This window comes from Parus major, chromosome 10, assembly GCF_001522545.3.
Source record: "Parus major isolate Abel chromosome 10, Parus_major1.1, whole genome shotgun sequence".
NCBI lineage: Eukaryota > Metazoa > Chordata > Aves > Passeriformes > Paridae > Parus > Parus major.
This window is the reverse complement of record NC_031779.1, coordinates 17,682,588-17,705,973: the sequence shown is the minus strand read 5'-3', so window position 1 is coordinate 17,705,973 and position 23,386 is coordinate 17,682,588. Positions and strand designations below refer to the sequence as shown.

Below are 23,386 nucleotides of genomic sequence, written 5' to 3'. Positions count from 1 at the left end.
ATTGCAGATGGATATTTTCCAGGTTTCCTGTCTGTGAAACATTTGTGGTTTTTTTCTCCTCCTTAAAGCAGTTGGATGGTGAATACGGGCACCATGTGTGTCTGATGAAGGGTGTAGACCATACTTCAGTGTCTGCACTGCTGTAACTGGTCATTTGCATGGAAAACTCATTGCACTGGGTTAAACCTCTCTGGAAAAGGTTTATGCTCTGTGGTGTTTGCTAAGAACATACAAATATCTGTTAGATCAGGACAGCAGGTATGTGTTAGCATGTGAACCCTGGGCTTTGGCACGGTAGCAGAGGCTGTAATAAGTCACAGGGCATTGCTTTGCTGGTGTGGGTGTTGTGTCAGTAAATACTGGGAGTATCTACTGTGAGTGCACATGGCATTAGGCACAATGGGGTAAGCAGAATTCTTGCAAATCTTTTGTATCGCCTCCCTCTTGTGTCACGGTGAAGGGAATGGTCTCTCTGCTCTTCATGATCACTTTTCCCTGCAGGACAGCAGCTTCAGCCATTGCTTCACCAACAGAGAAGCACCAGGTCTGCCTCCCTGAGGTCTCCAGTCCAAGCCCGAGCTGGGGAGGGAGGAGGGAGAGGGTGAGAACGGGCTCTGGAGCCCTGTGCCTGGCAGGGCACTGCCGCAGCCCAGCAGGAGAGGAGGAGGAGGAGGAGGGTGGCTGCCTGTGGCAGGTGAAGGAGCCTGCTTGCAGTGCTCTCCCTCCTCTCCGTGGCTGCTGGCAATGAGCAGCACAGAGATGTCTTCCAGTCCTGCTGATTGATTATTTTCAAGTGCCTGCTCAGCAGAGCTGCTCCCGAGGGGGCTGCCTGCCTCTCTGCACTGACACCTTTCCAGTGCGAGCTGCAGCTCTCTCTGCTGCTGTCCTTTTGATCAAGATCTGGCAGGCGATGCTCCTGTCCCTGCTGGAGTGCCTGTCACTGCTGGCAGTGCTGGGGATCTCCCCATCCTCACTGTGACTGCTGCTGGCAGGGTCCCTGGGGACCACAGGCATCATTAGAGCCTTTTCCCCTTACAGAATAAATCCCTGTGCTGCCCTGAACCCTGCTGAGCTCCAGCAGCACTCACCTGCCACGAGTCCCTCATTTCATCACTCCTTCCTTCCTGACCCTGCATCAAAGGGCTGGTCTGGTTGAAGAAGGAAACTTCCTCCTTAATGTTGGGACATGGTTGGTCTCTGTGTGACGCTGGCATCTGACTGCTGTGTCCCAGTCCCTTGCTGACCCTGGAGCTGGTACTGCTGTGGGCAGTGGGCTCAGCAGCAAAGCTATGGGGCCGTTCCATGGCCTTTGCAGGAGAAGGTAAGCAGTGGTGGAAATGCCACTTCCAGAGTTGGACAGCATTTGCCCAAACTGAGGGAGCTGAATCCACACTCAAAAACCTGAATGTCTACTTAGGACTCAGAGTAGAAATCAAATAATGTGATTTTAAAATCTTTTATTGTCAAACTAGTGTGTTTCATAAATTCTGCTTTGAGCTTGGCTCCCTTTTGCTGATATTCTTGGGTGACCTTGGACAATTCATTTCATTTCTTAGTGTTTTGAAATATTGAAATCGCTATATAATACGCTGATAATACCGTATTATTCTAAGCATGAACATTTAGCATTGTGATTCAGAACAATAAATCTACATGGTTTTAAAGGCACTCCGAGGTACTGAGGAGAAGGTATTGTTTTTCAGATCTCTTGGGGTTAAACAGCCGGTCATATGAATTTATTGTGCATTCTGGCTCTCATCAAAAAATCTGCATTTTATGGCTTGCAGTGAAATGCATTTAGTGAGAAAGTCAGCTCTTAAGTCACACTGACACGGTGATTTTTCTTGGATTTTGCCCATTTACACACAAGCTCGGAGTCACTTTATCGCTCCCTGCTTAGCCCCCGTAGGAACAATTAACAAACGAGCTGCTCTGATCTGTGCTTGCCCTTGGACCACTGTGGAATCCCCCTGCTATGCCCTGATTCCAGCCTCTGAGCTGCTGTGGAAGGGTAACACTCAAAAGTGCAGAAAGAAATTGTTTTTCTTGGAGAAAAGCCCCTGTGGATAGATTTTGGTGGATCACTTCTCTGTAATGAGCCTTTTGAGCATTGGGAAGTCCATGTACAGGAGTGAGTGTGGGTTGGTCCCTGTGGCAAAGCCCAGCCAGGGCTGTGCTCCCCAGCCCTCCCTGTGCCCCACTCCTGCTCAGGGGCAGAAGACCAGCCCAAGTATTTCTCTTTGCAGGTGTACAGAGCTTTTTTTGCCAGCAGCTGTAAGATTGATGGAATTCCTTAAACACTGCTTTGACCTCAGCATTTCTGGAGCATAACCCAGCTCTCATCAGAGACGGGGAGAAAGACTAATGCAGAGATTTTCAGTGTTCCTGTTTACTGATGGAGAAATGAGAATATCTCTTGGGTTTCCTCTTCTGCTTCCAAATGGGACTAAAGGCTGCAGGGACATTCAGCCCAGGGATAAGGCACTTTTTAGGGTCTCAAGAGATGTGGGTTCAGCTGTGGTATACATAACACAGGGTGATGTTTTTGTCCCATACTATTGTTCTGTCTAGTGAAATGTGTTTTCTTTTGCCTTTCTTGTGCCTGTCTGGTGTCCAGGGTCCTTGTGCTAGGATTTTGTTCTATTATGGGTCTGTACATCCATCTTGCACGATGGGTTTTATTCTTAGTTGCTGCCACTTGGTGCTACTATAGTGCAAATAAAGGATTAGTTAGTAATCGTATCATGAGCAGCAAATGTGTCACAGTTTTATCAGTGCAATGGGATGCATCCTTTCCCTGAAGGAAAATGGAAGGAAAATGTGGGGTGCAGTCATCATAGGAGTTTCCTCTCAGAAAGCTCCTCAGCAGGAGTCGGGGGCTGTTGCCTCCATCACTCCTTGCCCCAGGACAGGTCTTTTTGAGTAAGTGTCACCAGCAGCAAGAGAGGATGCTCACAGAGACAGAGTTAGGCATTGTGGTCTCTGTGGATTACTTTATGGCCTGAAATGCTGAAAGATAAAACAACTCCTTCATTTATTTGCATTCTTGCTGTTTTGCATGTTGTGTTTTCCTTATATACCATGCAAATCTTTTTGCAGTTCACAGTGCAGTTCCCTCTTTATGCTGCTGATATCCAAATGTTAACAGGGCTGTTTGTGGCTGGATCATTGGTTCAGGGGTTTTCCCCAGGAATAATCAATGCATGCTTAAAACATGTCCAGTGTGACTGTCACACAAACACTGTGCTTCTTTTGTTTCATGTACATCTCAGATTTATTGAGGGTTACACGAGCCACTAAATTTAGAAACCGGGAATGGTTTGGGTTGGAAGGACCCTTAAAGATCATCTCATTCCACCCCCTGTCATGGACAGCGGCACCTTCCACTACAGCAGGTTGCTCTGAGTCCTGTCCAGCCTGGTCTTACACACTTCCAGGGATGGAATCCACAACTTCTCTGGGCAACCTGTGCCAGGGCCTCACCACCCTAACAGGGGACTTCCTTTATCTCTTCCAAACATCTAACCTAAATTTCCCCTCTTCCAGTTTGAACTCATTATTCCTTCCACTGTCACTAGTTCCCGATGGAAGAGGATATGTACTTAGAGGAGATGTGCTTATAGAGGATGCCTGAAACCCTCAATGTTCCCTTTAAACAAGGGGGAATCAGAAGCCTTCTGACCATGGTGCTGTCATTGCAGGCTCCCACTCCACGGTGTACAAGGACCCCATGATTCTTGTGGGCCCGGAGAACCTGACGCTGACCGTGCACCAGACAGCGGTGCTGGAGTGCATCGCCACCGGCAACCCCCGGCCCATCGTCTCCTGGAGCCGCCTCGGTAAGCCCTAGGGGTCACTGGGATTTCCTCCTCCTCCTCCTCCTCTCCATAGCCATCATGTAGGAAATAGGTAGGTGCCACTGACTGTTTTATACAACAACTGATTCACCCTCTCCCTTCCCACAGAAGGTAATTGTAGGCTTGAAGTGCTTTTTATCCTCATGCCTAGACTTTGTTTTTTCTCTCTGCCAAGATTCTGTTTTCAGCTGTTAGAGAAGTGGGTTGGTTAAACCTGTAGATGTTTCATGAAAGGTGATAATTTTATCTTTTCTCAAGTGACAGCATCTTCTTCTGCTGCATCAAAAACATCACCACTGTTGGCCTAGAGAGGCAAAATCATACACAAACACATCTTTCACATAAAAACAGACTTGAAAGAAATTTGCTGCCTGTTCAGGGAGTTTTAAAACAATTTTAAGGGGGAGGGAGTGTTTAAGGTAGTGTGTCTGAAGCCCTGAAAAAACAAATGCTTGCTGCTGGGGCCCGTGATATGTTTTTAAATCAGCATGGAAACCAGAGACAGTGTCTGATGGCATCATGCAAGTGAGGAAGAACAAAGGGCCATGTTTCTCTAAGGTTTATTTTAGGTTCTAACTTCGTGATGATAGCTTAGAAACTGTTTTGCTCAGAGCAGCACTTCCATTGCCCTTCAGAAACCTGCACTGAGTGAAGAGCTGATGGATTTTGTTCTATCTCCCAGAGCTTGGAACTCTGCCTGTGTGCACGGTGGGGTTAGGTTCAGTTAGGATTTCCTGAGATCTTGTGGTCCTTGAGGTCACATCATTTTTGGGATGCTCATCTCCCGGTGTCTCCAAGGTGGCTCTGAAGCACAAACAAGGATAATTCTGTCTCATGTTGCTGTGCTGGATGTGGGACTCCACCCCCATGGCTCTCCAAGGGTCAGGGTCAGCTCATGGGCAGGGTGACTTCCCACTCCAGAGCTGCCTGCCCAGGGAATGAGGACTTGCATCCAATATCAGTTGAACATTTTTGCTGTTTTCCCTCCTTGCATCCTCTGGTGGCTTGTAAATTCAGCCTGTGTATGCCACTAACTGGTATTTTTGCCTCCAGAGCCATAACCATCAGATTGATGCTGTTTTAAAAATTCCCCAGATACTCTGTATCACTGGTTTGGTTCTCTTGGACACAAGGCAGCTCTATGTTAGTACTCAACTATAATAAACTACTTTATAATTGCCTTAATTATAAGTGTTTATTACCTTCTTGAAAACACTTGTCTCTATAGCACAGTGCAATAATGAAGATGTAATAGCACTGTGTGATGTTTGTCTGGATGGTCTGAGCTCAGCACTGCCTTCCACCAAAAATAAATATCCTCTCCCCTCTGCTTTGCAGCACAGCAGCAGAATCAGAGCTACTGAATGGGAAACAGATCCTGTTATTTTCCCTCCCCTTCAGCAGGAATGTTTCCTGTCCAAAGCATCACAAGGTCTTGTTTAAGATGACAGTGATCCTGACAACGATGCACTACATGGGCTTTCGGATGATTTGGAGGTTTTGTCATCTCTTTGTAGCCATTTCAGAAGTGCTTTCATCTCTCCTTGTCTGTGTGATCACAAGGAAGGAGAGGGGTTTGTGCTGGACAGGGAGGTCCTCAGAGTATGTCATCTCTGACTTCTTCCATATGAAAGTCTTCTTCCTGAAGTTCCTCCTACAGGTAACTCAGCTTAGAAAAAAAATCACTTTTAATCCATTTGCAGAAATAAAAAGATCCACAGCCACAAAGTCTTAGAGAGATGCTGCTGATTTAGCAATGGGAATGGCTTTATTTAAGCAAAAAAAGTCAACTCTGTGTGAGCATCTTTATTGCCTTGTAGAAGTAAGGAAGAGCTGTGGCATTGCTTGTTTTTCTGGGGCTTTGCACAGGGAACATTGCCTTTTTGGAAAGCCTCTCTGAGCCCCTTTGCTCACAGTTTTGACATTGTGGCATTTCTTCTGTCAAAAAGGAGCAAAAGAACAATTTTGCTTTCACAGCTTTCTGGTACAGGGAAAAGCAAGCCATAAACACCATTTGCACTTCTTGCTTTGGCTTTTGCTAAAACCTGGCTGGTTTTCAGTGGGAAAGGCAGCTATATTTCACTTGAAGGAAATCATTCAAATTCTGGGCCAGTTTTTGAGTGTCACACAATCAATTTTGAATTTAATTTCTTTGGGAATATGTTGTAGCGCCTGACCACAAACAGAATTCCTGTGTCTCGCCATGCATGAAATGTCAACATTCATTAGAGAGCAGGCTCTGAGAGAGATGTAAAATCATTAAGGGTTTGTTCAGGGAAGATAGGGATTTTCCTTTCAGAGCTACGCACTTCAGGCTTGGACCTGTATGTGTGCACAAATGAATATCCTGGGCACTTACTGCAAAGCCTTTTGAATGAACGACGATTTTAATGTATCCTTACCCTTTAACTGACAGGCCACTGAGCTGGCCTCCATAAAAGGTACCAAAGCAGAATAATAAACTATTTAGAGAGATACAGAAAAGTGAGGCGAGAAAGAAAGGACAGTGATTATCTGATAGCGTTATACAGAAGTTGTCAGAAAGAGCTGCACAATGGGAAGGAAATTACTAAAGAGGGAGCCATTCAAGAAGTAAACTATACAACAATTGTAGGAGCCAATTAATTGGTAACTTATTGGACACAGAAGCTTGCAATAGATTGCTGACTGGTTGACAGGAGCACCGTTCCTCTAAGTGTTTAGAAATAATAGAGTAAATTTCACCACTTCACATACTGAATAGTCAACTGTTGCAATGTACTCTAAATATGCTAATCCACAGTGCCCAGTGTCCGCAGGAGCAGGAGACCCATGTGTCTAAAAAGTGGAAGGCTACTATGACACAATACAAAGAATTCACAAAAGACCTAAATGATCAACATTAGAAAGTTGTTACTTTCTTTCTACTTGCTACTTACAAAAGAAAGGCGTTCGTGTTGTTGCATATTCATATCGCCTGGCACGTTTTAAGGGGGCTCTGTAATTGGTGCTGGTGTGCCAATCACTCGATTAGCAGGCGGAGAATGGGCTCCAGAAAGCATCACATACACCTTGGAAAAATAAATAATGTGGCTCCCAAACTGCAGGCGTCTTTCATCCAGGCTTCACCCCCGTGGGGAACCTGGAAGTACCTGAAAGAGAGCTGGAGGGGGACTTCTTGCAAGGGTGTGCAGTGATAGGACAAGGTGAGAATGGCTTTACGCTGAAGGAGGGTAGATTTAGATGGAATATTAGGAAGAAATTGTTCCCTGTGAGGGTGGGGAGGCCCTGGCACAGGCTCCCCAGAGAAGCTGTGGTTTCCCCATCTCCAGAAGTGTCCAAGGCCAGGTTGGACAGGGCTTGGAGCACCCTGGGATAATAGAATTCTCTGTCCATGGGAGGGGGATTGGAATGAGATGATCTTTATGGTCCCTTCCAACCCAAATCATTCTATGGTTCAGTGAAGTCTCTACTTGGCTATGGACACATCATCTGTTGGGAGCATCTTCCATTTGGAGAATGGTCTCCTTTATTAATTATCTGAAACAAGAGCTGAACCTCCCTCTTTTGTCCTCATCAACTGAGGAATCAAAAGAGAGAATCTGTCAGGTATTCCCCTCCAGGCTGGCTTTTTTTCAGCCCTCAAATTTTCTTCTTTTGTCTTCTTTAAAAGAAGTGCAAGGTCATGGTAAATGAGGAGTGGTTTCAAGCCTGCCTGGGTCCTGACAGCTTTTGGAACTGAGCAAGTGTTGGTTTTGCAGACTTTCAGATCTCTTCCATGAAGAGATGACTTTGTGGTGGCAGGTGATGCCAGGAAGGTGGATTTACAGGGTTTGGATTGCCTGATCCAAACCATTCTTCAGGTCTCTGTGTAAAGAAAACAGGGTTAAAATAAATAGCAACCTTTGCAAAGCAGGTGTGAAACATCAGTCCCTCAGCACAGCAGTTCTGCAAAGTGCTGAGCTTTCAGGATGCAAGGAATTTCTTGTGTAAACACTCTGTATTATTTATATGTGTTGTCAGAGTTGCTAAGTTGGACTAGATATTAGCTGAAGACCTTCTAGCTGACTGCAGGACGGCTCAGGCTGAGTGAGGCACAGTAGAGTGAGAAGGATGGAGCAGACCAGGAAAGTAGAGATGTTTCTGTAGAAGCCCTTTTCAGTGCTTTTGGAAAGGGAGGGGTTGAGTGAGAGGTGTCTGAGATGATCAGGCACAGTAATCTTTGCTGGCTGTTGGAGGTGGCCACACTGACCCAAATGGCAGATCCACCGAGGCTGCTGAGCTTGAAGAGCTTTGTTCTCCAGGGAAAAGAAAGATGAGTGGACAGGCAATGTTTCCTCAGACCACCAGACTTCTAATCACTGGAGTTGGAGAGATAATTGAGGGCATATTGATGCTGGTATTTGGACTGGGAGGGGAGCACCTGCTGCAGGCTGAGTCTTTGCATGCTTAAATGATGGAGCATGTTATAAATAATACAGTAAAACTGCTGACATTCAAGTCACATTTCCATGGTATTTCTCGAGGTATTTCTCAAGTGATGTAATGAAGGATCTGGATATGACCATTTCACATCTTTCACCAGCCCCATCCCTCCCTCAAGAGGGAGATTTGATTTTTATGCCTATTGTAAATACAGACTTCCAAAAGGTCTAATTTAAAAGATGAAATCAAGTTCAATTTGGATTTAATTCAGACCTCTTTACACTTCAGTTCAAATGCTGTTTGGAAGGAATGATTCCTTGTTATTGCTCATTAAATGTGGGACAGGTCATGTTTTACTGTCCTTTTTATGACTCAGCCATTTACTGTGGTGGCTTGGCCAGCAGTGTGATCCTTTAATGACATTGTTTTTCTCTCTCTAAAAGACCTGAGCATTTTTCTTTGCAATGCAAATAATGAAGAGGTCTGGCATTTCCTGTCTAATGAAGCAATGAAACCTTTAAGCTTCAAAATTTCCTGAAAAACAATATATGCAGAGCATGGCAGGAGAAGGGTTTGGGAAATGCTTTTGTAGCTCTCAGTCCATGCTTTGCTGATGTTTCCTAGCTGGATGCTGCCTGGAATCTGAAATGGAATCCCTCACTCCTCTGGTTGTATTGCGTTTGCATCACAAGATTTTGATAGTGTGGGGGCTACAGGGGCGGGTTTAGTGAGGAGTTGCTGGGAGCTTCCTCCTATCCAATGGAGCCAATTCCAGCTGGTTTCAAGATGGGCCCACCACTGCCCAAATCCAAGCCCTTCAGCAGTGGTGGTGGCACCTCTGGGTTAACAAATTTAAGGGAAAAAAGTTATTGCACAAGAGCAAATTGCAGCTGGAGAGAGGAGTAAGAATGTGAGAGGAACAACCCTGCAGACCTGAAGATCAGTGCAGAAGGAGGGGCAGGATCTGCTCCTGGTGCCAGAGCAGAGATTCCCCTGCAGGCTGGGGTGCAGCCCATGGTGGGGCAGCTGTTCCTCTGCAGCCCATGGAGTTCCACAGGTAAGCAGAGATCCATCTGCAGTCCATGGAGGAGCAGGAGTTTTCCCAATCTGTTCCAGAACCTGTTGGTTATGAATGACCCAAATTTTCTAATATTTTTTTATTATGCAAAGCATAATATTAAATCTAAAGCATGTGATTGCAGGGTAACTTTTAGCTAGCCCTGTATGCTGTCTGTGTTGGAGTGTGAAGCTCATGGCAGGATTATGGCACAGACTTTGGAGCACAAGACCAGGCTCTTCTACTGTAGTGGAGCACATGAGTACGGAAGTCTCGTGGGGAGGTCAGGTGTGTACATCACTAGGGCTGGTTCTTGCTTCTCTGGGTCCTGTAGGTTCTTTAAACTCCTCCATGAGCAAACTTGAGAGAACTGAATTCCTGATCCATGTCTGATGAAAGTGTGCTCCCTTTAACTGCTCCTCCAGTAAAACTCCTCCCCTGCTTTGCCCCTCTGCTCAGACACCCTGACATGTGTTAGGCCTGATTTAGAGCTGCCTTTGTCAGACAGTGTCTTAAAACAAAATCAATAAAACAATAGAAAGCAATAGCCTGATACTAATGAAACACATTGTAATTAGAGCTGGCTGGGAATTTTCCAGAGAAAACAGGAAAAAAGTGAATTCCCTGATACTGAACTATTTCATATGCCTCATATCCAGCACTCAGGGTGCGAGCAGCCCTTTTCAGTTGCCTTTCCAAGCCAGAGTAAATGAGATCTACCCACCAGCTCAGAAACCAGTTCCTCAGCCCTGAGCTAGTGTGTGTTCAAGGGCTAAGGAATCAAAAATACAGGGTTCTCTTATTTTCAGAAGCCACAAAAATCCATCAGTGGTTATCAGGTAAAGTGGTGTAACTTCTGCGTCAGGTAATATGCAGGTCATAAATTGCTGGTGGCTGGGAAAGTGCATCAGGGAAGCAGTGCAGTAGGTTGGCTGGTCTTCTTCCTGAAGCCTTTCTGTTGGAAATATACTATTGAGCTGATTGGATCCCTGTTCATTCTAATGCAAGAACCCAGGCAATGGCTCAGAGAAGCTGAGATGATTTAGCTTGGTTTAACCAGTCTGTTGAATTGTGTTCTGAGTGCTTCATCTTAATCTGAACACATGGTTGAAAACTTTCATTTTTCTTGTGGTGGTACTTTGGGTTTTTAAGCAGCAACAAAGAGTGATTTTGGGCAAACATGTAAATAAGGATCTGGTTTCTGCAGAAGGCAGTTCTGATAAGAGCATCAGCTAAATCCCATGGACTTTACTTGGCAAATGGCAGTAGCAGAATGTGGCACCACTCTGAAAGTACTTAGACTGGACCTCACTGAGGGCTGTGCCCTGGAGAACCTCACCCAGAGCTCCAGCATGTGACTCTTTCTCTCCTTCTTTCAGACGGCCGCCCAATTGGCGTGGAGGGGATCCAGGTGCTGGGCACAGGAAACCTCATGATCTCAGACCTCACAGTGCAGCATTCTGGCATCTACGTGTGCGCCGCCAACAAACCCGGCACGCGGGTGCGCCGCACTGCGCAGGGCAGCCTCGTCGTGCAAGGTGAGCCCCTGGGACCCTGAGGGCTTGGGTTGGACAGGTGCTGACTTCACTTCTCTGGTGGTACCAGACAAAGCACTTCTTGTCTAGACATGTGGTTTCCCAGGTGGGTGTTTGTGTCCCACACAGGTGAGTCACAAACAGGTATGGTTCAACTGAGGCATCAGCTGTATGGGCTACAGTGATTTCTCACTCCATCACAGGCATTCTTTGTCTTAGCAGACACTGGTTGTTACTTGTTATCATACTTGTGTATCTCAGCAGAAAGCCTGAATTAATCAGCCAAATTCATTGTCTCGTGGTCCTCAGTGATACAGGGTCATGGTCACTGTTCTCATACTGGACATCTCTGAATGATAGGTATGACTCCTGCAGTTGATATGCAGCAGTGGATACCACTCACAGAGTTGCTTTCCAACTGAAATGGCACCAATAAGTCTAAAACCATTTCCAAAAAGTCTGTGAGACTGTTTCATGTAGTAGTTGACACTATGTCTGAGCCAGTTTCCAGGACCTAGTTGAAGCATCTTTTGGGGGCTGTGCCCATGGGATACGGGTTACTCCTGTTCCTGCAGCAACTGTCCTGAAATGCTACTTGTAAAGGGCAGTTCAGCCCAAAGTAGAGATCAGCACTAGGGAAAGCACACAAGTCCTTTCCACACGCTCAGTACGACCAGTCTCCATGGTGAGGGGAGCCAGGCAAGCATTTGAGAAGGCAAACCCAGCTGGCAGTGTGCTCTGAATGGCAGCAATCTGCCCCTGATTACAGGCACTCACCTCCTCTTCAAGCTAGTCCACTTAAAGCATCCCGCTCTCATCAGTTCACTCATTAACTATTGACTGATGATATCCTGAATCTAAAATTACACACCTCCTGCCGGAGCTGCTAATTGAACCTTTCTGCTGCTGATGGGGAAAGTGCCTTGCTCCAGCCCTGATGCTCACCCTGCTCCAGCCCTGATGTCACCCAACAGATCGCAGGAGTCGCTGGCAGTGATCCCACCAGCCGTGGAGGAGCAGTGTAGAAAGGGTGCAGAAAGGGCTGCCTGTGCCTCCTGAGGTGCTGATCAGGCATGAGACAAGGTGAAAACTCACTGTTTCTCTTGCTTTTGGATTTCTGGGTGTGCAGTGCAATGAGGGGATCTCCCAGCTGGCACAGCTATGAATCCCCTGATTAACAAACATCAACCCCAGCATTAAGAGCAACCTCTCTGTACAGATTCAAACCCTTTAGAGCTGCTGCAGGACAGCACTGCACATGGTGGTCTCCTAAGCCCAAATGCAACGCTGATGTCCAGGAGGCAGGGAGGCAGACCCAAAACAAATTACTTGGAAAATCCGTGAAGTTTCAAAAATACAACTATCGAATATGGTTGACTGCTCCTGTTAGCAACTGAGTGAGAGGCTGAAAGGCAGCACAACCTCTCATTGCTACAGATAGCAGTTTTTAGTCTTTTTAGAGATTTGAACATCAGCTCTTGAGCAACTGGTCTAGTGCTGAAGTTCAGCTGCTGTAGAATTACTGTGTATTTTCTCCTGGCAAGCCAAGATAAAAATTTGTCCCCAAAATGTCACTCACAGTGCCATTGGAGCCCAGTCTTTCTTTGGAAAGAGGATGCTCCTGCATCCAGCATCAGCAGAGAAGCTGGCAGTGGTGTGGAGAAGTGTGGCCAGTGTGTCCTTGAGTAGCCCTTAGACAGGACCTGCAGTGTCCAGGACCCCAACCTGTGTTGCCCTTCCTTAAAGTGCTTCCTGTTTTTTAGGGGAATGTTCCCCAAGCAGGGTAATGGCAGACTCTGGCCAGGCAACTGAGCTCATCCCAGGTTTGTTCACCCTCCCTCTGGAAGCAGTTTTTCCTGCCTCTGCATCTCATTTTGCCTGAATTTTCCAGCTGAGAGGTACAAATGATTGCTGTTCAGGTTTGTCTGGGAAGAAAACAGCGATAATGACTGACATGGGAGACTGTGGGTTTTATCTTTGTCAAGATGTCAGTGATGCAAATTACATCTGTAAAGAGAAGAAAAGCAAAGAGCGGGCTATCAAAAGCCTGGTTGGAGAGGAAGTTAGCACAGGGCTAGGACAATGCGGCATCCTCAAAGCACACCAGGCCAGGTACTTGCTGCCTTTATGCAGGGGCCCTTGAAGTGCCTGGAGACACAAATTAACTTGCCCCAGTCTTTTGTAGGAGGGATGTTTTATAGGTGGGAAACTGGAGGAGAAAGGCTGATGTTTCCTGTTGTAAGGCAAGGAGCTAGTGGGAGGCTGGAACTGAGATCATGTCCTCCCTCCTGCTGACAGTGGTGGTCCTTGTCCCATCCAGCAGCTGCATGGGCAGAGGTGTCCTAACACAGGGCTCTGCTCTTCCTCCAGCAGTAATGTCCTTTCCACTGCAGGTTTTCCTTCAGATAATCTAACACCATCTTATTATCTTCCTGGGAATTCCTCCTCCCTCCAGAGGAGAAGGCGTCAATCCCCCACTCCTTCCCTCCCTACCCTCCCTTGGCCATTTAGGCTCCTTTGATCTCTTTTGTAAGGTTCTCACAGAAGAAAGTTTCCATTTTCCCTTCAGATCCCAGCACAGCCATTTGAATATTGCTTTGTGCTGGGCTTCGAATGAAAGTCTCACGGGGGGAGTTGTCGAAGGGCCGAATGCGGCGCCGACTGAAACCAAGGGTGTGCGTGTGTGTGAGGCGAGGGAAGAGTAGGCTTCGGTGGCAAGGGAAAAAATATATCAAAGCACTTTCCCTCTACCTCCTGTGCAATCTTTTGTGCTTTATTATGTGTTTGGTGTCATAACAAACTGATGGGTTGTGAATGGCCAGATGGTCACCAGTGTTCTCCACTCCACGCTTCATTTCCTCCTGAAAGCTATGCAGAAAAATGAGATCCTATCTCATAAATGAGGGCCCATCTTAAGGACATGGGTTTGAAGGCTCTGCTGACAATGCCTGCCTTGTTCGCCTTGCTTTCTGTTGGCAGGACTGGGCAGCGCTCCTTGGTCCAGCAGATCCGGCCACCGCGGCGCTTCCTGATGTTTCTTCCATCGTTCTTGCTCGCTGGCATCACAAGCCTTGGCTGCGGGCTGCAATTCAGCAGCAGATGTATTGCAGTTGCTGTGGTTTAGGCTTGGCTCTGTGGTACTTGGTTTGTCCTTGAGTTTAGCCCTGCATTCATTCTACAAAGAAGCTTCAATACGTGCTCTGTGAGCCAGTGTTCCCCATGGAGCAGTTCTCCACATTTTCTTTCTCAAGAAAAGCCACCATGCAGGGACAGGTGGGCACTCAAATCTTGTCTGTCAGGATGCTGAAGTGATCTGGGGTGTCTGATCCCTATGGAGCGTTCTTCCAGGACCACACTTGTGGGTGACATGGGGACATGACCCTGCTGCTGTAGAACTCCAGCCTGCACCTTGATGGGACAAGAATTTAATGAGGGCTGAAAGACAGGCTCCATGCCAACCCCCTTGAGTGTTCTTTGCCTATTTTCCAGAGGACATGGGCACAGTTTCCATCTTTGGCCCTTGCAGTCCAATCAATGATACTGTAAGTTACTCAGGTAAACATCTGAATATCCTCTATAGTGAACAGAGAGAAGCCAAGTGAGCAGCAGTTGTCTTAAATCTCCTGTCACCATCTGCTGTGCTTGAGTGACTTCCCTGTTGACCTGACTTCTCCTTTATACCCTTATTGTGAGTGCCAGTAGCCTAATTTATGAGGTTTTGTTGCTTCCATGTTATTCTTCCTTCTCTTCACCCCAGCCTCCCTCCCCGACCCTGCCACTCTGTCCACTTGAGAACTGATGACACTTCATAGTGAGATGCAAGAGGCACAGATTGGTCTGGCACCAGAGCATTGGCTGTCAGTGCTCCCTTAACCTTAGGATCTTCTCAGTGATCCTTGGGACCTTCTGTGAGCCATCAAGCGCAGCCATAAGCACCACACCACAATCTCATGGCGAGGACAGCAAAGCTCCCTGATATCTTGGGGGACACACTGGTTGCTGGTCCCTACTGACAAGTCCTGAAAGAGATGGAGCCCACTGGGGTCTCCCATTAGAAAATACTATTGCAGTACATCTCCACACTATTACAGTTTGCTGAGCACAGTAAAAGCTATTGAATCACTTAATTAACAATTCTGGGGGTGGTATTAAGTGTTATTGCTTTTTGATACCAATGTCATGCCTTTAAATATTCATTAAAACTGCATGATCCCCTCCCTCCCATTAAGTCCTGAATAATCAATGCTCTGGTTTCTTCATACTTCACAAGGCAAGGCTGGATCTTGCCCACTCTTCCTGTCACGTTTGAATCCTCTACTCCTAACGGTGATCTTTATTACGAATATCTTTATTAAATCATAACAGAGGGCTGAGAAATGCTTCCTCTGGCTGCCTGCAATGGCCTTTTGGCATGTAGTGTGGAAAGGGCAGAAGTGTTCAGGCCACTGCATCTCCATGCAGAGTGGGATGGGCCCTGACAGGATGCTCTGTTAATTATGAGTGATGATGAGGATGAAGGGCTGGCAGCAGGCAGGGCTTGGCTGAAGACCTGGTGCAGGTAGCAGAGGGACAGCCACTCAGTCCATGTCCTTTAAACTCCATCTGTTCCCAGACCACGTCCTCTGACTCCATGAGTTTCTGTTCCAACCTGGGCCATTTTGGCACTACAACTTCACACTGTTGAGACTTCAACAGGACAGAACAATGTCTGGGGAAAGCCAGGAGGAGCAGTAGCAGTGGAAGGGCAGTCTACGTCTTGCAGTGAGGAATGCCATGGAACAGGGGACAGCTTGGCACAGCAGAGGTGGGAACGTGCTCTCCAGAGAGTTTAAGCAAGTTAAGCAGGGGCTGGGTTGTATTTAGCAAGGCAGCAAAGAGGAGGGGTGGCAGAGAGGAGCAGGGACCCGAGGAACCCGTGGGGCCATGGCACCAAGCAGTGTCACTGGCGCTGAGCCAGCGGCCGCAGCTGCACATTCGTTACCCCGAGTCACACGCGACACCGCTCCAATTACTCCCTCTTGACACGGGCTAATAAGGGAGGATAAGGAGAGCTGGTGGTTCCAGAAGGGTTATGCCGGATGCTTCTTTCCATATTTCAACTTTGTTTCTGCTGGAACAAACGACGGGTTTGAGATTTGATGAAGTGAGGGGGAGGCAGAGGCAAAGAGCCAAGAGGATCTTTAATGAAGCTGTAGTGAGGAGCTGGAAGGTGGCTGTGCCCTTCCTTGGCATCGTGGGTTTGCACCTGCGAGTGCTGCGGGTGCAGCTTGGGAGCCCAGATGAAAGCAGGGAGGTGCACAGCCACTTGCAAAATAATTGCTCCTGCAAAACTGGGCCAGCACAAAGCGAGGGGCGGGAGGCTGAGGAAAATCAAATCTCTAATGCTCTCACTGTACACCACAAAGGGGCCATTCATGGCAGGGATGAGGGGTTTTTCCCCTGTTTGTCTGTGCTTCCAACTTTTATTGAACCCATCCTGAATTTTGTTTTAATCTGTAAGTCTAGAGCAAAAACACAGAAGGGAAGTAAAAGGGCAAGAGGTTGATTGGCACATGGGGAGGTTTAGCAGGAGGTTCTGGAAGTCTGTGTCCATTGGGTTGCTGGGATCAGGTTCATTAGTGCAGCCGAGCACTGACAGCGCTGGCCTGACAATAAACTCTGCTGGAGGATACCCTGTACCAGTAACGTAAGTCAGACCTGCCATGCTTCACTTCCCTCTGATTATTAAAAATGAAGAAGGAGGCTCCTTCAAGGGGGATGGGCTCTGTGATGAATTCCTCTGTCTTCCTGCTTGGAGGACTTAGAATCTGCACAACTGGACTTTTACTCTCACACAAGCACCTGCCCTTGCAGTTTGACCATGTTACAGCAGTAGCCATACTCTTCCCTTAGTGGCACACAGCTGGGAAAGACTTTTATCCCTCCAAAAGGCTGCAGGAAACCCCAAGGGGTGTTTTGGCCATGAGACATAAGTCTCAAGTCTTACATCCCACCTACAGCCTGGCCACTCCTCAGTATATTTTGCTGGACCAGTTTGCTCTCTTTTTCAATCCCTGCATCTCTGCTGGTGGCACAGCCACCAACCCCATGCTTGGAAAATGCCAGTGAGTGGCTCTGAATGTGTCTCCCTGGATAATCTTTCTTTTGTCAAAAAAATTTAATGTCAGCCATCCGTTATGTGATGTTAGTCAGTAAATTTATTATGGGTCTGTGCCTCTTATCTGTTTGTCTTCATTGTGTCTGCTGCTGGTTCCACCTGATTTTAGGTTTCAGTAGCAGCCTGCAGTATATTTATCACTTTGCCCTTTGAAGCAGAACTGCTTGAATAATCTCACCTATTTGGCAGTGTCTGTCAGGCCCTGCTTTCTGTAGACTGATATGCTGGTTTATTCTGATAAATGATTTTAAATCTAATTTGAGCTGCTGGAAGGAAGAGATCACTTTCTGTTTAAAAATGTTACTGCCAAAGGTGAAAACACTTGGTGACAAGGTGAGCAGCGGTTACAGGCATGGTGTAGTCTTCTGCAAGGCTTCGCAGGACCCCAGAAGTCCCAGACTGAAGATCTGGGGTAAAAAAAAAGTTCCCTAATCTTCTGCTGACAGGAAAAATTGGCAGCAAATCTGATATTTACTGGGGAGAGAATACCCTGTCAGATTGCTGTATGATACCTGCACATTTCTTTCCATTTCAAGCAGTTGCTAATGCCATTCAGATCCTTTGGACACAGCCAGGGTGTTGCTCAAGCTCTGCCATTGAGGAAACAGCACAGCTCCCCAGCTGCAGCACTGGGATTGCTTTCCATGGGACACCAGGGAGAAGTGAAGGGGCTTAAACCTTGGTCCTGTATGCCTGAACCCAGCAGGATTCATCTTGGCATTCCATCACTTCTGATCTGGCTTTCACTGGCCTCCTGTGAAGCCATGACTGCCAGGATGGGCAGCCAAAAGCTTTGCATTGTTTACAGGCACACCATCCAAAACAGAGTTATCTGCTGCCTGTGCTGTGGGTTGGCCAAGTATCCCACATTCCCAGGCAGACAAGGCTCATTGATAAGGTGGTTTTTTGTACCAGGATAAAGTAGGATCATCATGACTTATCTCACCCTTGTTCTCCTTCCTCCTCTCAGCCCCAGCAGAGTTTGTGCAGCATCCCCAGTCCATTTCCAGACCCGTGGGGACTACTGCCATCTTCACGTGCGTGGCCCAAGGGGAGCCCCCTCCCCAGATCACGTGGCTGAGGAACGGGCAGATCCTGGAGACCAGCGACCACATCAAGCTGAAGAATAACAACAGGTAGGTGCTGGTGCACTGTGCTCTGGCACTGCTGTGGAAATGGGAGTGGGAGAGATGTTGGATTGCTTTCTGCATAACAAAGAGCTAGTGGGAAGGTGGCAGTGTTCTGAAGCTGATCTGTGCTTTCAACTAGGGCTTTGATAAACTAAAACACTGCTCCAGTCCTGCTGGCTGCACCTTGTAGTCTTACAGTTTGGTGCTCCATGATTTTTTGTGCCGGGACATCAATATCAAATTTTGACTGTTGATGCAGGAGCCCAGGAAAAGTTTCTCTTTTCTCCTGATCATCATCTGCAAGGGCTAAATGTTGTTCCTGGGGCTGACAGGGACTACATTGACTCCTCAGTGGAGAAACTGTGCTTTAACACCTGGACATTGACCTGTCTGGGTGTGCAAATGCAAATACATTAGAAATAATATTTGTGTGGAGCCTGACTTTCACTAAACTTTAGCCTTTTATCTCACCAGGGAAGAGTGTGTTCTCTGAGTACTAAATAACTGCATTTTCCTGTGAGGGGATGGGGATGTTTGTATTGAGGAAATGATGCACTTAGTGTGAAAATTACCAGTTGACAATGTAGTTTCTATGGAAATAGCATGGAAAAATACACTACAAAATAATAGCACCTGTGTTGTAAACCTGATGTATTGGTAGAGGTTTGTACTCCGTGGTGTCATAGAGCTGCTCTCTGTATTAACAAATGTGTCTCAGGAAAGCAACTACCCAGCCTCACTGGAGGGTCTGGACCTTCAGTTTAGACAGTTGGGGGAAATGCTGTGCAGGCACCATGGCTTGTTCCTCAGGGGACAAAAGTTTATTTTTCTGAGTGTCTGTATAATGTGGCTTTTTGTTTTCTCATTTGAGGGGTTTTAAATCTTTGTTATATGAGTGATGAAGGATGTGTGATGCGAGAAGGATAAAGTGTGAGTGGTAATAAAATCATCTCAATCAGAGGAAGTTTTCTCCAAACTGGAAGTTTTTAGAGCTTCAGAATACTTTGTATGTGCACATACAGATGACACTCAGTTCAGGCGTGTGGTGTTCTAGTTCATGGCATGGCTTTCTGAGGCATGTCTGCCCTTTATTGTGTGAACAGAGCAGAAGGGGTAGGAGGGAGATTAGTGCATCCTTTTTTATTGGTGAAGAAGTGAAGTCAAAAGTGGTGAAGGTCATTAAATCCATGGCAAAACTGACACTGAATCCAGCTCTGTGTCTCGCCCAGATGTCTCTGAAATCAGACATTGTCCCTGTGAAATCATTCCTCTTCACTTGAGGAGATCAGGAGTCAGGTCTTTGGTCATGGTCATGTCTCCTGTACCTGGAGCTGTGCTACCCATGCACATGAACTGCAACTTGGTGAACATCTCTGTAATCACTTTCTTATGGGAATCATTTAATGCAATTTAGCATCAGTCTTTTCCAGAGTGAGCTGAATGATCAGGTTACAGCATCTGGCAGAGGCTGAGGGAGCTCAGCCCTTCCTGGGGCTCAGCTGACACGTGGCATCTTCTCAAGCTATAGTAACGTGATTGTAAAGCTGAGCCCTCAGGCCATGGTACTCGACAGTGTTGAACTTTTGTCTTCTTTCACACTAGTCTTGGTCGACTCCAACCTCCAGCTCCGGGCAAGTGGCCATGCCTGGTGGTTTCCAAAGCTGTCACTCTAGAAAATGCCCTCACTGGTGCAGCAGAGCTGGGAGCTCCATGGTGAGGAGACACATCAATGGATCATTTTTTCCTGAGCTTTTTCAAGTTTGCCCTTTGTTTTACTCTCATGGGCATGACTTTGTGCTGTAACCCACTTAGTTCCAGGCACAATCAGTTTGTGGTTATGTCTTGGATTTATCAGTCTATTGCGCTTGGAAAATATTTGTCTGTGTAAGGATGGATCTCAAATCTACTAGTAATGAAGCTACTAAACTACACTATGAGCTTTTTAATTAGATTACATGGTTTCCTAGAAAATCCATTTGGATTAAAACTCTGCTTAATACTGTCATAGAGGTCTGAATGCCCCCTAAGGGATTTTTAGGAAAAAAAGGAGTAAATCATCCCAAAACATATCATGTGCTATTGATTGCGAAATGTGTCATTGGGAGCAATTTTTGTAAATTAACACAGCCAAAAGCAAAGTGCAGACCTGCAGAAGATGGTGTGTTTGAGATGCTGCTCTGCTCCTGCAAGCTTGAGGCCCTGTGGGCAGCAGCACAAACCCAAAGCCAATGGATCTGTTGCTTCCCAAAGTTGTGAAGGGCCCTTTTGCATCTTCCTCACCCACACTGTCTCTCATATGCAGTAACTGCAAATCCAAGGAGAGCAAACCCCACAGGGTGAGGGGACTCCAGAAACCCTTCATTGCTGGAATGCAGCTTCAGGTCTGGATTGACTGGAGATTGGATGTGACTGCTGGTACAATATCAGACATTCACTTGCTAAGCAACTTCCAGCTTTCAGCACAGTAAAATCAGCCTCACAGGCTGCATCCAATAAATATCTCATCCCTTGTGGTCCCTCAGATGTGAATTCCCATCACCTGATGTGTTGATGGTTTCTGGGCACATTAGCATTAAAGATCAGCCTTCTGTTGTGCCCTCTCCAGAGGTGGTTGTTATGTTTTGAAAATGCCAGCTGTGTGGGAACAAAATAGCCAATCGATGATTAGCAAAAAATCAAAAGCAGTTCTGGGATAGCGGATAATTGTTAATGAAAAATGCATGAAGGCTCAGGCATAGGGAATTGTGGGGTTTTCCATTAAAAGCTGTGAATAAAAATGACTGAAGGAGCTGACGATGGGGCTGCCTTGCCATGCAGCCCCTGGGCTGGGGATGGAGCTGACTGCTGTCAGGGTGGTGCTGTGCTGAGCCAAGCTCTCCCAGGGAGAAGCTGATGGAGCCTTTAGGCCTTTGGTGGAGCCATCCCTACGTCCAGCATTGGCAGAGTCTGCCCCTCTATGCTGACAGAGATGCCCATGTTGCTCCTGGAGTGATTCTGATCAATCATGATCTAAATGTCTGGGAGGTATAAGGGGAATTTCTAGCACCCAGCATCACCAATCCATTCCAGAAGTGGAGTACTGCTGCAGGAGGAAGGTGTGGTTACTGGCCAAATTGGGCTTGTGTAAAATTATGTTTCTAGGTTATTACTTAAAAATTTACAAAGAAGCATGAAATAGTCCCCAGATTACCACTGTGAAGGGTTTATTGCTATTCTTCCTTTGACCCAATCAGGTTCAGGGCAGTAATTTTCAGCCTGGAAGTGTATCACACTATGGGGTTTATATTGCCAGAATAGCAAGGAACAAAGGCCAACATCTTCAGAGAAGGCAGGTTCTCTAAATATTGATTTTCCAGAAAGATTATATTTACAAATTATAATTAAGGGACTTCATTTGTTCCACCAGAAAAAGGCTTTGTTAGAATTTGGGCTCAGGTGGCATTCGCTCTGCTTGGTGACCTTTGTAAATTCTTCCTGCACTTGGTTTAGTGCTCTGGAAATGTCTCACTTTCAGGGACATTGATGTTCAAGACTCATCAGGGGAAATATTCCTTTGTAAATAAACATCAGAACAACTTTTCTCTTCCTGCACTTCTTATGCTTTTAAATCCCAGTCCAGAAACAGAGAGGGGCCTTCAAGTACAAACATCCCAGCCAGCCCTTCTGGTACCAAACCCAGGGAAACCAGAGCCTGTCATTCACAAGGTGGCTTTTTTCTGTAAACCCTGCATTAGCTGAGTGTGGAAAGGTGCAGATGGGTTTATACATCCCTTCATGGTGCACACTCCCCACAGATACTTCAATTTGTACGGTTTTGGACCACATAAAGGACGACAGGCAAGCCTGCAGTTCCTTATGCCATGTGTTTGAAGACAGTTGTGATTGAGGGAAGGGTGCTCTATTGCAAATCATATTTCAGTTCCCAGAAGCATGACAAATAAGTACGTGGGGGATGGCGATGTGAACCCGCTGCTCCTGATTTAAGCATAATTTATGGGTTTGACTTTGGAAGACACATGGAAATGGCCTTTGCAAGGAGGATCTCTGCACGAGTGCACAAAGCTCTCTAAGCAGTGGGGAATCAGCATGATCCCTGCATCAAGCAGGGATCCTGTGCTGGGATCACACAGCCATATCCCACAAACAGGACCTGCAGCAGCCCTGGATCAGCCAACAGCAACAAGCATCAGTCTCTCCTTTTCATGTGGCTGCAATTATTTTGCTACCAAGTTGCCTGTGTAATTTCTCTGTGTGCTGCTCCACTGAGCTGCTCTTGAAGTGCATTAAGTCAGGAGTTTTAAGTGTTCTTTCCAACTGTTGCACACAGCAAAATCCATCAGCAGAGAATGGTCCTTACACAGGAGGCTTTGAGGCAGGACTGAGCCCATGGTGGTGCAGACTAAAATTAGTCTCCCCTAAATTAGGCTGGGTCTTTTTCTTCTCCAGTATCTGTGCTGCTTGCTTGGGAAAAGGTTTGAGGGACTTTCCATTTAGCAGCAGAGAGCTCTCCCAGGTGTCTGCATTTGCAGTCCTACTAATACAGGTTCTGCCAGTACTTTTGCTGAGATGTTTTGTGCTTCCCCATGGTGCTCTGCTTCCTGGGACAGGATTCAGTTAAGTCTGTGATTATGCTCTGTGGCTCATAAAAACAGACTGAGTGGCTGGGACCAGCAACATCCTTTCAGAAGCTGCTCTTGGATGAGTCTGAAATCATAAGATTGGGCTGGGATCCTGGCCAGTGGGCTGCAGTACCTGCAAAATAGAAACCAGTCCTTCTGCATCACCCAACCCAATTTCACCCAGGACACTGCACGATATTTAATTTCTGTATGTGTAAGAATATGCATATAGAGGGCTGGGAATGATATGCAGTGTCCCTCTTGGTTGCTGAGTGTCACTTCTCAAGCTTTGCCCCTTAATTTCAGCCTGTATGAGGCAACCTTCAGAATACAGGGCATTTCTGCAAAGCTGGGGAACAAAGGCTCCTTCCCAGCACAGCACAGGCCAGCAGCCCAGGAACAGATCATTCAGTGCAGCACAGCACAACACAGGCCACAACAAACAGAGCCAGAGCAGGGATGGGGCATCTGAATGTGGCACTGGTGGCTTTCTGTATCTGCTGGCACTCAGAATGCCGTCCCTGCTAGCCACAGCCTGCTCTCTGCATTCATTTCATCACACTCCCTCCTTTGTGCGCCTGTGCGCGCGCAGGCTGATGCCCTCCCAGATGGGCCCCTCTTCTTTGT

At 46.8% G+C, this 23,386-nt stretch overlaps 1 protein-coding gene across 2 annotated transcripts in view; it reads left to right on the top strand.

Moving 5' to 3' along the window:
• IGDCC3 (immunoglobulin superfamily DCC subclass member 3) overlaps positions 1-23,386 on the top strand; it is a 95,808-nt gene that overhangs the window by 60,697 nt on the left and 11,725 nt on the right. For both annotated transcript variants that reach the window (XM_015638868.2, XM_033517006.1), the window contains exons 5-7: positions 3,702-3,839; positions 10,698-10,856; positions 17,981-18,146. In XM_015638868.2, the coding sequence (XP_015494354.1) occupies positions 3,702-3,839; positions 10,698-10,856; positions 17,981-18,146 (463 nt within the window). The remainder of the gene's footprint in view (positions 1-3,701; positions 3,840-10,697; positions 10,857-17,980; positions 18,147-23,386) is intronic.